This window comes from Salvelinus alpinus, chromosome 16 (genome assembly GCF_045679555.1).
Source record: "Salvelinus alpinus chromosome 16, SLU_Salpinus.1, whole genome shotgun sequence".
Classification (NCBI taxonomy): domain Eukaryota; kingdom Metazoa; phylum Chordata; class Actinopteri; order Salmoniformes; family Salmonidae; genus Salvelinus; species Salvelinus alpinus.
In genome coordinates, this window is record NC_092101.1 from 51879741 (window position 1) to 51893631 (window position 13891).

General features: G+C 44.8%; 1 protein-coding gene across 1 annotated transcript in view; it reads left to right on the plus strand.

Annotated features, from left to right (window-relative positions):
* espnla (espin like a) overlaps window positions 1–13252 on the plus strand; it is a 46891-nt gene extending 33639 nt beyond the window's left edge. Inside the window, exons 7-16 of the mRNA XM_071346578.1 lie at window positions 6989–7124; window positions 8189–8355; window positions 8473–8571; window positions 8881–9018; window positions 9124–9279; window positions 9385–9555; window positions 10798–10962; window positions 11219–11485; window positions 11644–12375; window positions 12467–13252. Coding sequence (XP_071202679.1) covers window positions 6989–7124; window positions 8189–8355; window positions 8473–8571; window positions 8881–9018; window positions 9124–9279; window positions 9385–9555; window positions 10798–10962; window positions 11219–11485; window positions 11644–12375; window positions 12467–12955 — 2520 coding nt within the window. The 3' untranslated portion in view covers window positions 12956–13252. The remainder of the gene's footprint in view (window positions 1–6988; window positions 7125–8188; window positions 8356–8472; window positions 8572–8880; window positions 9019–9123; window positions 9280–9384; window positions 9556–10797; window positions 10963–11218; window positions 11486–11643; window positions 12376–12466) is intronic.
* The last annotated feature ends 639 nt before the right edge of the window (window positions 13253–13891 follow it).

Consider the following 13891-nt stretch of genomic DNA (forward strand, 5'->3'; position numbering starts at 1 on the left):
GTCTGGATCCTCTCTAGATGGGCTTCCCCTCTGAGTCTGGATTCTCTCTAGATGGGCTTCCCATCTGAGTCTGGATCCTCTCTAGATGGGCTTCCCCTCTGAGTCTGGTTCCTCTCTAGATGGGCTTCCCCTCTGAGTCTGGATCCTCTCTAGATGGGCTTCCCCTCCGAGTGGTTCCTCTCTAGATGGGCTTCCCCTCTGAGTCTGGTTCCTCTCTAGATGAGCTTCCCCTCCGAGTGGTTCCTCTCTAGATGGGCTTCCCCTCTGAGTCTGGATCCTCTCTAGATGGGCTTCCCCTCCGAGTGGTTCCTCTCTAGATGGGCTTCCCCTCCGAGTGGTTCCTCTCTAGATGGGCTTCCCCTCTGAGTCTGGTTCCTCTCTAGATGGACTTCCCCTCCGAGTGGTTCCTCTCTAGATGGGCTTCCCCTCCGAGTGGTTCCTCTCTAGATGGGCTTCCCCTCCGAGTGGTTCCTCTCTAGATGGACTTCCCCTCCGAGTGGTTCCTCTCTAGATGGGCTTCCCCTCTGAGTCTGGTTCCTCTCTAGATGGGCTTCCCATCTGAGTCTGGTTCCTCTCTAGATGGACTTCCCCTCTGAGTCTGGTTCCTCTCTAGATGGACTTCCCATCTGAGTCTGGTTCCTCTCTAGATGGGCTTCCCATCTGAGTCTGGATCCTCTCTAGATGGACTTCCCCTCTGAGTCTGGATCCTCTCTAGATGGGCTTCCCCTCCGAGTGGTTCCTCTCTAGATGGACTTCCCCTCTGAGTCTGGATCCTCTCTAGATGGACTTCCCCTCTGAGTCTGGATCCTCTCTAGATGGGCTTCCCCTCCGAGTGGTTCCTCTCTAGATGGACTTCCCCTCTGAGTCTGGTTCCTCTCTAGATGGGCTTCCCATCTGAGTCTGGTTCCTCTCTAGATGGGCTTCCCCTCTGAGTCTGGATCCTCTCTAGATGGGCTTCCCATCTGAGTCTGGTTCCTCTCTAGATGGGCTTCCCATCTGAGTCTGGATCCTCTCTAGATGGGCTTCCCATCTGAGTCTGGTTCCTCTCTAGATGGGCTTCCCCTCTGAGTCTGGATCCTCTCTAGATGGGCTTCCCATCTGAGTCTGGATCCTCTCTAGATGGGCTTCCCATCTGAGTCTGGTTCCTCTCTAGATGGGCTTCCCCTCTGAGTCTGGATCCTCTCTAGATGGGCTTCCCATCTGAGTCTGGATCCTCTCTAGATGGGCTTCCCATCTGAGTCTGGATCCTCTCTAGATGGGCTTCCCATCTGAGTCTGGTTCCTCTCTAGATGGGCTTCCCATCTGAGTCTGGTTCCTCTCTAGATGGGCTTCCCATCTGAGTCTGGATCCTCTCTAGATGGGCTTCCCATCTGAGTCTGGATCCTCTCTAGATGGGCTTCCCATCTGAGTCTGGTTCCTCTCTAGATGGGCTTCCCCTCTGAGTCTGGATCCTCTCTAGATGGGCTTCCCATCTGAGTCTGGATCCTCTCTAGATGGGCTTCCCATCTGAGTCTGGATCCTCTCTAGATGGGCTTCCCATCTGAGTCTGGATCCTCTCTAGATGGGCTTCCCCTCTGAGTCTGGATCCTCTCTAGGCTTCGTCCTCCCACTTCATAAGGTGGTGAATGTCCAAGGTGATGAGCTTGATGCTCCTTTCCAATAATTATTGAGGGTCTTATTCTGGTGACATGATGATCGATGCTTGGCTGCCATTTGACAAATAAAAATAATATTGCTCTTATTCATAATAATCTCATAATGTAGCTAGCCTACCCGTACTGTGTCTGTCAGCTGTTGGCTAGAGCTCACGTTCCAAGGCCAGAGTGGGCACATTTGCTATATAACAAAACTATCAGAGTTGAAAATGCGATGGAAACCAATTTCCTTGTATTTTTCATTCGGTACATGAGAATTTAACCGCAAACATTATCTTTATGTGCACTATGTCATCACACAGACTTTCATCAGCAAAAAATCTGTTTGATGGAAAGACATCTCTGGTGGGAAAATGTGCATATTATTTTATGCAAATTTGATGTAAACCAAGCTTCTAACCTAGCTACTAACATAGCTTCTAACCTATCTTCTAACCTAGCTTCTAACCTAGCTACTAACCTAGCTTCTAACCTAGCTACTAACCTAGCTACTAACATAGCTACTAACCTATCTTCTAACCTAGCTACTAACCTATCTAATAACATAGCTACTAACCTTGCTTCTAACCTATCTTCTAACCTAGCTACTAACCTAGCTACTAACCTAGCTACTAACCTTGCTTCTAACCTATCTTCTAATCTAGCTACTAACCTAGCTACTAACCTATCTACTAACCTCGCTACTAACCTTGCTACTAATCTAGCTTCTAACTTATCTTCTAACCTAGCTACTAACCAAATCAAATTTATTTATATAGCCCTTCTTACATCAGCTGATATCTCAAAGTGCTGTACAGAAACCCAGCCTAAAACCCCAAACAGCAAGCAATGAAGGTGTAGAAGCGCGGTGGCTAGGAAAAACTCCCTAGAAAGGCCAAAACCTAGGAAGAAACCTAGAGAGGAACCAGGCTATGAGGGGTGGCCAGTCCTCTTCTGGCTGTGCCGGGTGGAGATTATAACAGAACACGGCCAAGATGTTCAAATGCTCATAAATTACCAGCATGGTCAAATAATAGTAATCACAGTGGTTGTCGAGGGTGCAACAGGTCAGCACGGCCAGGTGGACTGGGGACAGCAAGGAGTCATCATGCCAGGTAGTCCTGAGGCATGGTCGTAGGGCTCAGGTCCTCCGAGAGAGAGAAAGAAAGAAAGAGAGAATTAGAGAGAGCATACTTAAATTCACACAGAACACCGGATAAGACAGGAGAAATACTCCAGATATAACAGACTGACTCTAGCCCCCCGACACATAAACTACTGCAGCATAAATACTGGAGGCTGAGACAGGAGGGGTCAGGAGACACTGTGGCCCCATCCGAAGATACCCCCGGACAGGGCCAAACAGGCAGGATATAACCCCACCCACTTTGCCAAAGCACAGCCCCCACACCACTAGAGGGATATCTTCAACCACCAACTTACCATCCTGAGACAAGGCCGAGTATAGCCCACAAAGATCTCCGCCACGGCACAACCCAAGGGTGGGGCGCCAACCCAGACAGGAAGACAACGTCAGTGACTCAACCCACTCAAGTGACGCACCTCTCATAGGGACGGCATGGAAGAGCACCAGTAAGCCAGTGACTCGGCCTCTGTAATAGGGTTAGAGGCAGAGAATCCCAGTGGAGAGAGGGGAACCGGCCAGGCAGAGACAGCAAGGGCGGTTCATTGCTCCAGAGCCTTTCCGTTCACCTTCACACTCCTGGACCAGACTACACTCAATCATAGGACCTACTGAAGAGATGAGTCTTCAATAAAGACTTAAAGGTTGAGACCGAGTCTGCGTCTCTCACATGGGTAGGCAGACCATTCCATAAAAATGGAGCTCTATAGGAGAAAGCCCTGCCTCCAGCTGTTTGCTTAGAAATTCTAGGGACAATTAGGAGGCCTGCGTCTTGTGACCGTAGCGTACGTGTAGGTATGTACGGCAGGACCAAATCGGAAAGATAGGTAGGAGCAAGCCCATGTAATGCTTTGTAGGTTAGCAGTAAAACCTTGAAATCAGCCCTTGCCTTAACAGGAAGCCAGTGTTGGGAGGCTAGCACTGGAGTAATATGATCACATTTTTTGGTTCTAGTCAAGATTCAAGCAGCCGTATTTAGCGCTAACTGAAGTTTATTTAGTGCTTTAGCCGGAAAGTAGAGCATTGCAGTAGTCTAACCTAGAAGTGACAAAAGCATGGATGAATTTTTCTGCATCATTTTTGGACAGAAAATGTGATTTTTGCAATGTTATGTAGATGGAAAAAAGCTGTCCTTGAAACAGTCTTGATATGTTCGTCAAAAGAGAGATTAGGGTCCAGAGTAACGCCGAGGTCCTTCAGTTTTATTTGAGACGACTGTACAACCATCGAGATAAATTGTCAGATTCAACAGAAGATCTCTGTTTCTTGGGACCTAGAACAAGCATCTCTGTTATATCCGAGTTTAAAAGTAGAAAATTAACATTATGTTTCCGAATGACATCCCCAAGAGGTAAAATATATAGTGAAAACAATAGTGGTCCTAAAACGGAACCTTGAGGAACACCGAAATGTACAGTTGATTTGTCAGAGGACAAACCATCCACAGAGACAAACTGATATCTTTCCGACAGATAAGATCTAAACCAGGCCAGAACTTGTCCGTGTAGACCAATTTGGGTTTCCAATCTCTCCAAAAGAATGTGTTGATCGATGGTATCAAAAGCAGCACTAAGGTCTAGGAGCACGAGGAAAGATGCAGAGCTTCGGTCTGACGCCATTAAAAGGTAATTTACCACCTTCACAAGTGCACTCTCAGTGCTATGATGGGGGTCTAAAATCAGACTGAAGCATTTCGTATACATTGTTTGTCTTCAGGAAGGCAGTGAGTTGCTTGCGCAACAGCTTTTTCAAAAATTTTTGAGAGGAATGGGAGATTCGATATAGGCCGATTCGTTTTTTATATTTTCTGGGTCAAGGTTTGGCTTTTTCAAGAGAGGCTTTATCACTGCCACTTTTAGTGAGTTTGGTACACATCCGGTGGATAGAGAGACGTTTAATTATGTTCAACATAGGAGGGCCAAGCACAGGAGGCAGGGCTTTCAGTAGTTTAGTTGGAATAGGGTCCAGTATGCAGCTTGAAGGTTTAGAGGCCATGATTATTTTCATCATTGTGTCAAGAGATATAGTATTAAAACACTTGAGTGTCTCCCTTGATCCTAGGTCCTGGCAGAGTTGTGCAGACTCCGGACAACTGAGCTTTGGAGGAATACTCAGATTTAAAGAGGAGTCCGTAATTTGCTTTCTAATGATCATGATCTTTTCCTCAAAGAAGTTCATGAATTTATTACTGCTGAAGTGAAATCCATCCTCTCTTGGGGAATGCTGCTTTTTAGTTAGCTTTGCGACAGTATCAAAAATAAATGTAGGATTGTTCTTATTTTCCTCAATAAAGTTGGAAAATAGGATGATCGATCAGCAGTGAGGGCTCTTCGATACTGCACGGTACTGTCTTTCCAAGCTAGTCGGAAGACTAACCTAGCTTCTAACTTATCTACTAACCTAGCTACTAACCTATCTTCTAACCTATCGTCTAACCTAGCTACTAACCTTGCTACTAACCTAGCTTCTAACCTAGCTTCTAACCTATCTACTAACCTAGCTACTAACCTAGCTTCTAACCTAGCTACTAACCTAGCTACTAACCTTGCTACTAATCTAGCTACTAACCTTGCTACTAATCTAGCTTCTAACCTAGCTACTAACCTATCTACTAACATAGCTACTAACCTTGCTTCTAACCTAGCTTCTAACCTATCTACTAACCTAGCTTCTAACCTTGCTACTAATCTAGCTACTAACCTTGCTACTAATCTAGCTTCTAACCTAGCTACTAACATAGCTACTAACCTTGCTTCTAACCTAGCTTCTAACCTATCTACTAACCTAGCTACTAACATAGCTATTAACCTTGCTTCTAACCTAGCTTCTAACCTATCTACTAACCTAGCTACTAACCTAGCTACTAACCTTGCTTCTAACCTAGCTTCTAACCTATCTACTAACCTAGCTTCTAACCTATCTACTAACCTCGCTACTAACCTATCTTCTAACCTAGCTACTAACCTATCTTCTAACCTATCTACTAACCTATCTTCTAACCTAGCAACTAACCTAGCTACTAACCTAACTACTAACCTATCTTCTAACCTATCTTCTAACCTAGCTACTAACCTAGCTACTAACCTAGCTACTAACCTTGCTACTCACCTAGCTACTAACCTTGCTACTCACCTAGCTACTCATCTAGCTTCTAACCTAGCTACTAACATAGCTACTAACCTTGCTTCTAACCTAGCTGCTAACCTATCTTCTAACCTAGCTACTAACCTAGCTACTAACCTAGCTACTAACTTATCTTCTAACCTATCTTCTAACCTAGCTTCTAACTTATCTTCTAACCTAGCTTCTAACTTATATTCTAACCTAGCTTCTAACCTAGCTTTTAACCTAGCTACTAACCTAGCTTCTTACTTATCTACTAACCTAGCTACTAACCTAGCTTTTAACCTAGCTACTAACCTAGCTTCTAACTTATCTACTAACCTAGCTACTAACATAGCTTTTAACCTAGCTTCTAACCTAGCTACTAACCTAGCTTCTAACCTAGCTTCTAACTTATCTACTAACCTAGCTACTAACCTATCTACTAACTTATCTACTAACTTATCTACTAACCTAGCTTTTAACTTATCTACTAACCTAGCTTCTAACCTAGCTACTAACCTAGCTTTTAACTTATCTACTAACCTAGCTTTTAACCTAGCTACTAACCTAGCTTTTAACTTATCTACTAACCTAGCTTTTAACTTATCTACTAACCTAGCTTTTAACTTATCTACTAACCTAGCTTCTAACCTCGCTACTAACCTAGCTACTAACCTCGCTACTAACCTAGCTACTAACCTAGCTACTAACCTAGCTTCTAACCTAGCTACTAACCTATCTACTAACCTAGCTTCTAACCTAGCTTTTAACCTAGCTACTAACCTAGCTTCTAACTTATCTACTAACCTAGCTACTAACCTAGCTTCTAACCTAGCTTTTAACCTAGCTACTAACCTAGCTTCTAACTTATCTACTAACCTAGCTACTAACCTAGCTTCTAACCTAGCTACTAACCTAGCTACTAACCTAGCTACTGTCAGTGATTATTTGTCTCTATATATTAGCCTCAAGGTTTGAGAGGCGTGCCAGTACCCAGTGGGTTGCCAATTCAAATTCCAGGGCTGATGGGGAAATGTTGTATATCCCATGTTGGCATATCCTATATATCCCCAAAGATTCACCATCTCTTTGTTTTCCTGCCCAGCAACCAGAGACAGAGGAGTACCCTCAGGCTCGAAACCCTGCTCCTCTGCCTGAACCTCCTCTACCCACCTCATCCTCCTCTCAACCACAACCATCTGCCATCTCCAGTGTACAACATGTTATAGTGGCATCAACAGGTGAGGGTAACACGTACTGTACAGCTAACCCTACTGACCATCCTTCATACAGTATAACCCGTCCTGTACAGCTAACCCTACTGACCATCCTTCATACAGTATAACCCGTACTGTACAGCTAACCCTACTGACCATCCTTCATACAGTATAACCCGTCCTGTACAGCTAACCCTACTGACCATCCTTCATACAGTATAACCCATCGTTCCTGTACAGCTAACCCTACTGACCATCCTTCATACAGTATAACCCATCGTTCCTGTACAGCTAACCCCACTGACCATCCTTCATACAGTATAACCCATCGTTCCTGTACAGCTAACCCCATTGACCATCCTTCATACAGTATAACCCGTACTGTACAGCTAACCCTACTGACCATCCTTCATACAGTATAACCCATCGTTCCTGTACAGCTAACCCCACTGACCATCCTTCATACAGTATAACCCATCGTTCCTGTACAGCTAACCCTACTGACCATCCTTCATACACCAGTTATAGCAGGGCTGTGATGATACCAGTATCCCAATATTTTTTCCCATGGCAAAAAAAATGAAAACACAAAACAGACCAAATACATTTCGGGAAATAAATACATGTGATTCTGGATGACAACATAATATGTTTGTTTCCAACGTTGGGGTTGTTTTCCTACAGAAGGAAAATCCGCTTCATGTTTTGTTTCCAACGTTAGGGTTGTTTTCCTACAGAAGGAAAATCCGCTTCATGTTTTGTTTCCTTGCCACGATACTAACGACTATCACAATACTGGCATCGTCCCGACCCTAACAGTTTAGTGTTATACCAGTATTGCACTCTATTCCTACTTTATTTATGTATTTATTTAATTTAATTTTAATTTATTTATTGTTTTTACTAAGCAAGTCACTACTTGTAATAGTTGGTTTGGGAATTGATTTCACTATTGGTTCAGTTCAATCATTGGTCAAATCCATGACGTTTGGAATTGACGTTTGTGTCTGTAGCCATGTGTTAACACGAGTAGGACACCGCTCTCGTTTAAAACACTAACCAACACATCTGTCACTGTTTTATTCCAGTTGTGAAAACTTTAACTCAACGCAGCAAAGAGGTGAAAACTGTCAATCTGACCAAGGTTTCAGACAAAACCCTCCTGGCTGGTAAAATCAACGGTGACCAAGGGCTCCTGACAGAAATGAAGTCAACGATTCGTTTGAAACAATCAGAGCTTGTATCAACACAAGCAGTAAGATTACACATTACCCCCCCCCCCCCCCCTTTCTGTTTTTAGGATGATATACCAGGCTGTTATACTTATAAAATATACTTATACTTATAGTTGGTCTTCTTTTGTCTTCTACAGAATAAGATGGTAGCGGAAGAGAGGACTGTTGATCTCACCCAGGTTCAGCTGGGTGGAAAAAAGCTCCTTTGTGAAATGAAATCCTCACCAGCTGCAGTAGTTAGTTCTTCCTCAGATATATATTTTTTTTTACAGATTTTGAACCAAACGCTTTTGTTTTGTTGTTCTTGAACTAATACAGCAAAATGATATGTTATGCTGATGAAAGCCATTGCATTGGATTTACATTGGATTTCCTCTTTGCTCTTCCTCAGATATTTGTGTTTTTTTATTAATACTTCTATCTGTTATAATTATGTTGTCCGTATTAGGACATCCTGATAATGAAACAAGTCCTGCTGTGTCTGTGTTTGTCCTAATATGGACACCGTATGTGAATGAAGAATGATATAGCGTTGTCTTCAACAGAGTAAGATGGTGTCGTTTTCCACAGAAGAGGTCGAACCTTCTGAACAGTCTACTGTTGATCCGACCCAAAACGTCCTTGGGCTCGGTGGCAAAAAAGTCCTCTGTGAAAGGAAGTCTCCAGAAGCTTCAACAAATGCTGTAATTACTCTTCACTCTCTGATATCTTGTTTCTGTTCTTGGACTAATAGGTCTATTTGACCAAGTTATTTTAACTGATGTGGGGTTTTTGCCTTTTTTCAACAGAGTAAAATGGTGGTGAGACATACATTTTCCGCAGACGGAATCAGTCACAACAAACCTCCTGAAGAAGTGATTACTGTTGATCTGACCAAAAACGTTACACTTGGTGGCAAAAAGCTCCTGACTGAAATGAAGTCTTCAGCTGACGCAGCGGACGCAGTAAACACATCAGATTTCCTCTTCTGTTTTTTAAATTCATGTTCGTAGACTTAACCACCAAGCTGTTATAACGGAATGAATGTTCCCTTTCTTTGTCTTAAACAGGGTAAGATACTGGTAAAGGCTGAGGTAAAAACTGTCGATCTGGCGAAGGCTTCTGACAAAAAACTCCTGGTTGGCAAAAACCTGCTCGGTGACAAAAAGTTCCTCGACAACATGAAATCCATCACATCTCTGAAACAGACAGAAATAACCACAGGAGCTGTAGCACAAGCAGTAAGCATCACATCACTTTTCCTTCTGATATTTCTCTACTTGGACTAATACTTACATTTACATTTACATTACATTTAAGTCATTTAGCAGACGCTCTTATCCAGAGCGACTTACAAATTGGTGCATTCACCTTATGATATCCAGTGGAACAACCACTTTACAATAGTGCATCTAACTCTTTTAAGGGGGGGGGGGGTTAGAAGGATTACTTTATCCTATCCTAGGTATTCCTTAAAGAGGTGGGGTTTCAGGTGTCTCCGGAAGGTGGTGATTGACTCCGCTGACCTGGCGTCGTGAGGGAGTTTGTTCCACCATTGGGGTGCCAGAGCAGCGAACAGTTTTGACTGGGCTGAGCGGGAACTGTACTTCCTCAGAGGTAGGGAGGCGAGCAGGCCAGAGGTGGATGAACGCAGTGCCCTTGTTTGGGTGTAGGGCCTGATCAGAGCCTGAAGGTACGGAGGTGCCGTTCCCCTCACAGCTCCGTAGGCAAGCACCATGGTCTTGTAGCGGATGCGAGCTTCAATTGGAAGCCAGTGGAGAGAGCGGAGGAGCGGGGTGACGTGAGAGAACTTGGGAAAGTTGAACACCAGACGGGCTGCGGCGTTCTGGATGAGTTGTAGGGGTTTAATGGCACAGGCAGGGAGCCCAGCCAACAGCGAGTTGCAGTAATCCAGACGGGAGATGACAAGTGCCTGGATTAGGACCTGCGCCGCTTCCTGCGTGAGGCAGGGTCGTACTCTGCGAATGTTGTAGAGCATGAACCTACAGGAACGGGTCACCGCCTTGATGTTAGTTGAGAACGACAGGGTGTTGTCCAGGATCACGCCAAGGTTCTTAGCACTCTGGGAGGAGGACACAATGGAGTTGTCAACCGTGATGGCGAGATCATGGAACGGGCAGTCCTTCCCCGGGAGGAAGAGCAGCTCCGTCTTGCCGAGGTTCAGCTTGAGGTGGTGATCCGTCATCCACACTGATATGTCTGCCAGACATGCAGAGATGCGATTCACCACCTGGTTATCAGAGGGGGGAAAGGAAAGGAAAACTTACTTACTTAGTTCTCTTCGTCTGGTGTGCGACATAAAGCAGCAACGATCTTCTGCCACTGGAGTCTGTCTTTGGCCACAGTTTCTGCCCTGTCCCACGAGAGACCCATCTTGTCCAGCTCAGTCTCCATATTGGACTAATACAACAAGCTGTTATACTGATGGTAAATTGGTGTTGATATTGTTTTGTCGCCAACAGAACAGGATGGTAGTTCTGCACACGGAAGAGGCCAACCTGTCAGACATTGACTACCTGGTTCCCGCCCATGACGAGCGGGGTCGGCCAATCGCTGAGTGGAAGAGACAGGTCATGGTGCGTCAGCTACAGGCCAGGCTATTGGACGAGGAGGACCAGAGGAGGAAGGTGAGGCACAGCTCTGATTGGATAACCCATGATGCTGTATGGTCACATCAACAGAGCTGGCATGTTATTCATAGTCATTACACCAATCAGGACATAAAGAGACTGATTCTCAGACCCAGATTAAGTCTGAGAACTACTAATTTCTTGTGTTCCAAAAAAATTTAAAATAAAAATGGCCCTCATCGTGTGCATGTCAGTGATATGACGTGTACTGTATATTAAAAAGCGCTGTACTGTGTCTCCGCCACCTTTGTAGGAGAATGGGAACAGCACTTCCAAAGCGGTGAACTGGAGGTACTCCCAGGCCCACAACGCTATCCTGGGCCCGTTTGGAGAGCTGCTGACCGAGGACGACCTGATCTACCTGGAGAAGCAGATCCAGAGCGTGTCCAACCAGAAAAACTGTGAAGGCTATGAGACAGAGCTAGCTCGTCTGGCTGAGGAGCTCAGGACCATCCTGCCAGCTCCCATCGTCAACATCACAGCCAGCACTCAGTTCAGAAACCCCAACCAGGAGTCTCAGGTTTGAGTTTACTTGACAACAAAAAAATTCAACAGTGCATATACCAAAGAGATCCTATTAAATGATATATGTAATTCTATTGTACAAACATGAATAATGTTTCTAGAGTCACACAATGAAGTCAATGACTTATTTCCATTGTAATCCCTTTAATTAAGGTCCCTCTGCCCGTGTGGTGTAACCGCATCTCAGGCATCGTAAAGAGCATGTCCCTGCTGATGGCCAACCTGGCAGACGGGCCGTACTCGAAGATGCCCAACACAGAGCTATCCACTGTGTTCTCCCAGACCCCAGACAGACCCACCTCTACCCGAGGGCGCAGGGAGAAGATAGAGTCCGAGATCCAACAGTTTGGGGTTTCTGTCCGGAATCTGAAGTCCAACTTTGAAGGTCATGAACAAGAAACAGAAGAAGAGGTCCACACGATGTCAGCCATACAGGAGGAAGGCATGGGGTTAGAGGTCAGAGGAACACAGGAACAGCCCAAAGAGATGAACCCAGCCCCTGAAGCTGACCAGAACAGTGACTCAGGCATAGCCTGTGATGACAACATGACCGACGTTAGGGAAACCACCAGTCTACGGAAGGAACGTATTGTGGTGCTGTTCCTGGGCCACTGGAAGAAGTCAGCCTACACGGTGACTCTGAAGACCAGAGAGGCTGAGAGCAGAGCCAGTGTGGAGGAGGTTGGTGGTAAACCTGGGGGGACAGATGGGAGGGGACCACAGAGGGGATCTCAGATGCCTCTGGGACATTTCTTCAAACAGAGGAGTGTCATCAACAAGATGATTGGTGATTGGAGGAGCATGATCTCCAGCGTTCCATCTCGACAGATCCGCCGTCTCCACCGGCAGCAGGCACCATACTCCCCTGAACAGTTCCTCCCCAAGGTCATTCTGCACTTTATGCACACACACAGACACTTTCTACACACACACAAACTGATTGTGATTCTGAATCTGATTCTAATTCCTCCACAAGGTGGACGGGGCGATGGTGGACTATGACAGCCTGACCCTTGACCTCTTTATGCTGGGGTACTTCCACATCCTGGAACTCGAACTCCCCGCGGACGAGAGGAAGATGAGACACCTGCTGTGCTTTGAGGTGTTTGACCACGTTGGTCGTTTCACCTGGGAGAGCATCCGGGAGTTCCACAAGGCCGTCATGATGGACATCGAGGCTGGGAACCGTGAGTGGAAGGACGGCTTCGAGGACATTAAGGTCAAGTTCTTTGGGAACGTGTCAACGACTCAGTCTGAAGTGCCAGAGGTAGAGAAACAACAGTTCCTACCAGAGGTCAGGCCTGTGCCTAAAGTCATCCTCCAAACCCCGACACCAGATGAAGGGGCTCTGATTAAACAAGGAACAGACATTTCCAGTTTCAGCAATGATGAGATTTGCAAATACATAGACAGGAGTTTCACTTTCTGGAAAGACAAGGAGGCAGAGATTTTTGATTTTGAGTAGTAGTTGTTTTCACTGTACCTTCTTTTTTTTTATATATGTTTTTAAAATAATTGGTAGTCTTCTGAAATCAACTTATAGTTATGTAGTCTGCTGATATCAAGTTATAGTAAGAGATGGGTTTACTGTAAGTGCATTTTATTCTGAGTGTGAATACCTTTTTGTTCTTTGTGAATAGTTGTAACAGCTCTTATTATTTAAAGAGAAAGCAATAAGTAGGCCTACAGTAAACTTTCCAATCTTAGAAACAGGTAGTTAGGTGTATAGTACAAAGCTATAACATTATTACAATAAAGAAGCATAAAGGACATGCTTTGTGTCATGTGATTTCCTCTGAGAAGAGTCAGTACTGTCTGTACACCTATTGATAACATGGTTTTCCTTCATCACTCACCCCTCTGGCGCATATCCGTGTCAATACTATTAGCATGATGTCACCTTGTACCATGATGATGTCACCTAGTGTAAAAGGAAAACTTTGAGATTCTGGCAATGATGCCCTTTATGTACTTCACCCAAAGTCAGACGAACTTGCGGATACTATTTTTATGTCTCTGTGTTCAGTATGAAGAAAGTTAGAGGTAGTTTCGCAAGCCAATGCTAACTAGCGTTAGTGCAATGACTGGACGTCTTGGTATCTGCTAGCATAGTCTTCCAGTCATTGCGCTAACATCAGTTAGCAACTGCGCTACCGCTATGTTATCAACTTCCTTCAAACTGCATGTAGAGACATAAAAATGGTTTGCACAAGTTCATCTGACTCTGGGGAAGTAGATAAAGGGCATCAATGCCAAAATCCGGAGAATTCTTTTAAGTATTAAGTTTACTACAAGCTTCAGCTTGCCTAGTTAAAAAAAAGTCGGGTTTTCGGAGCAGAAAACACCTTTTGGTAACATGATATCCTCTCGGCCACAGACACATTTATTTTTTGTCTTCTCA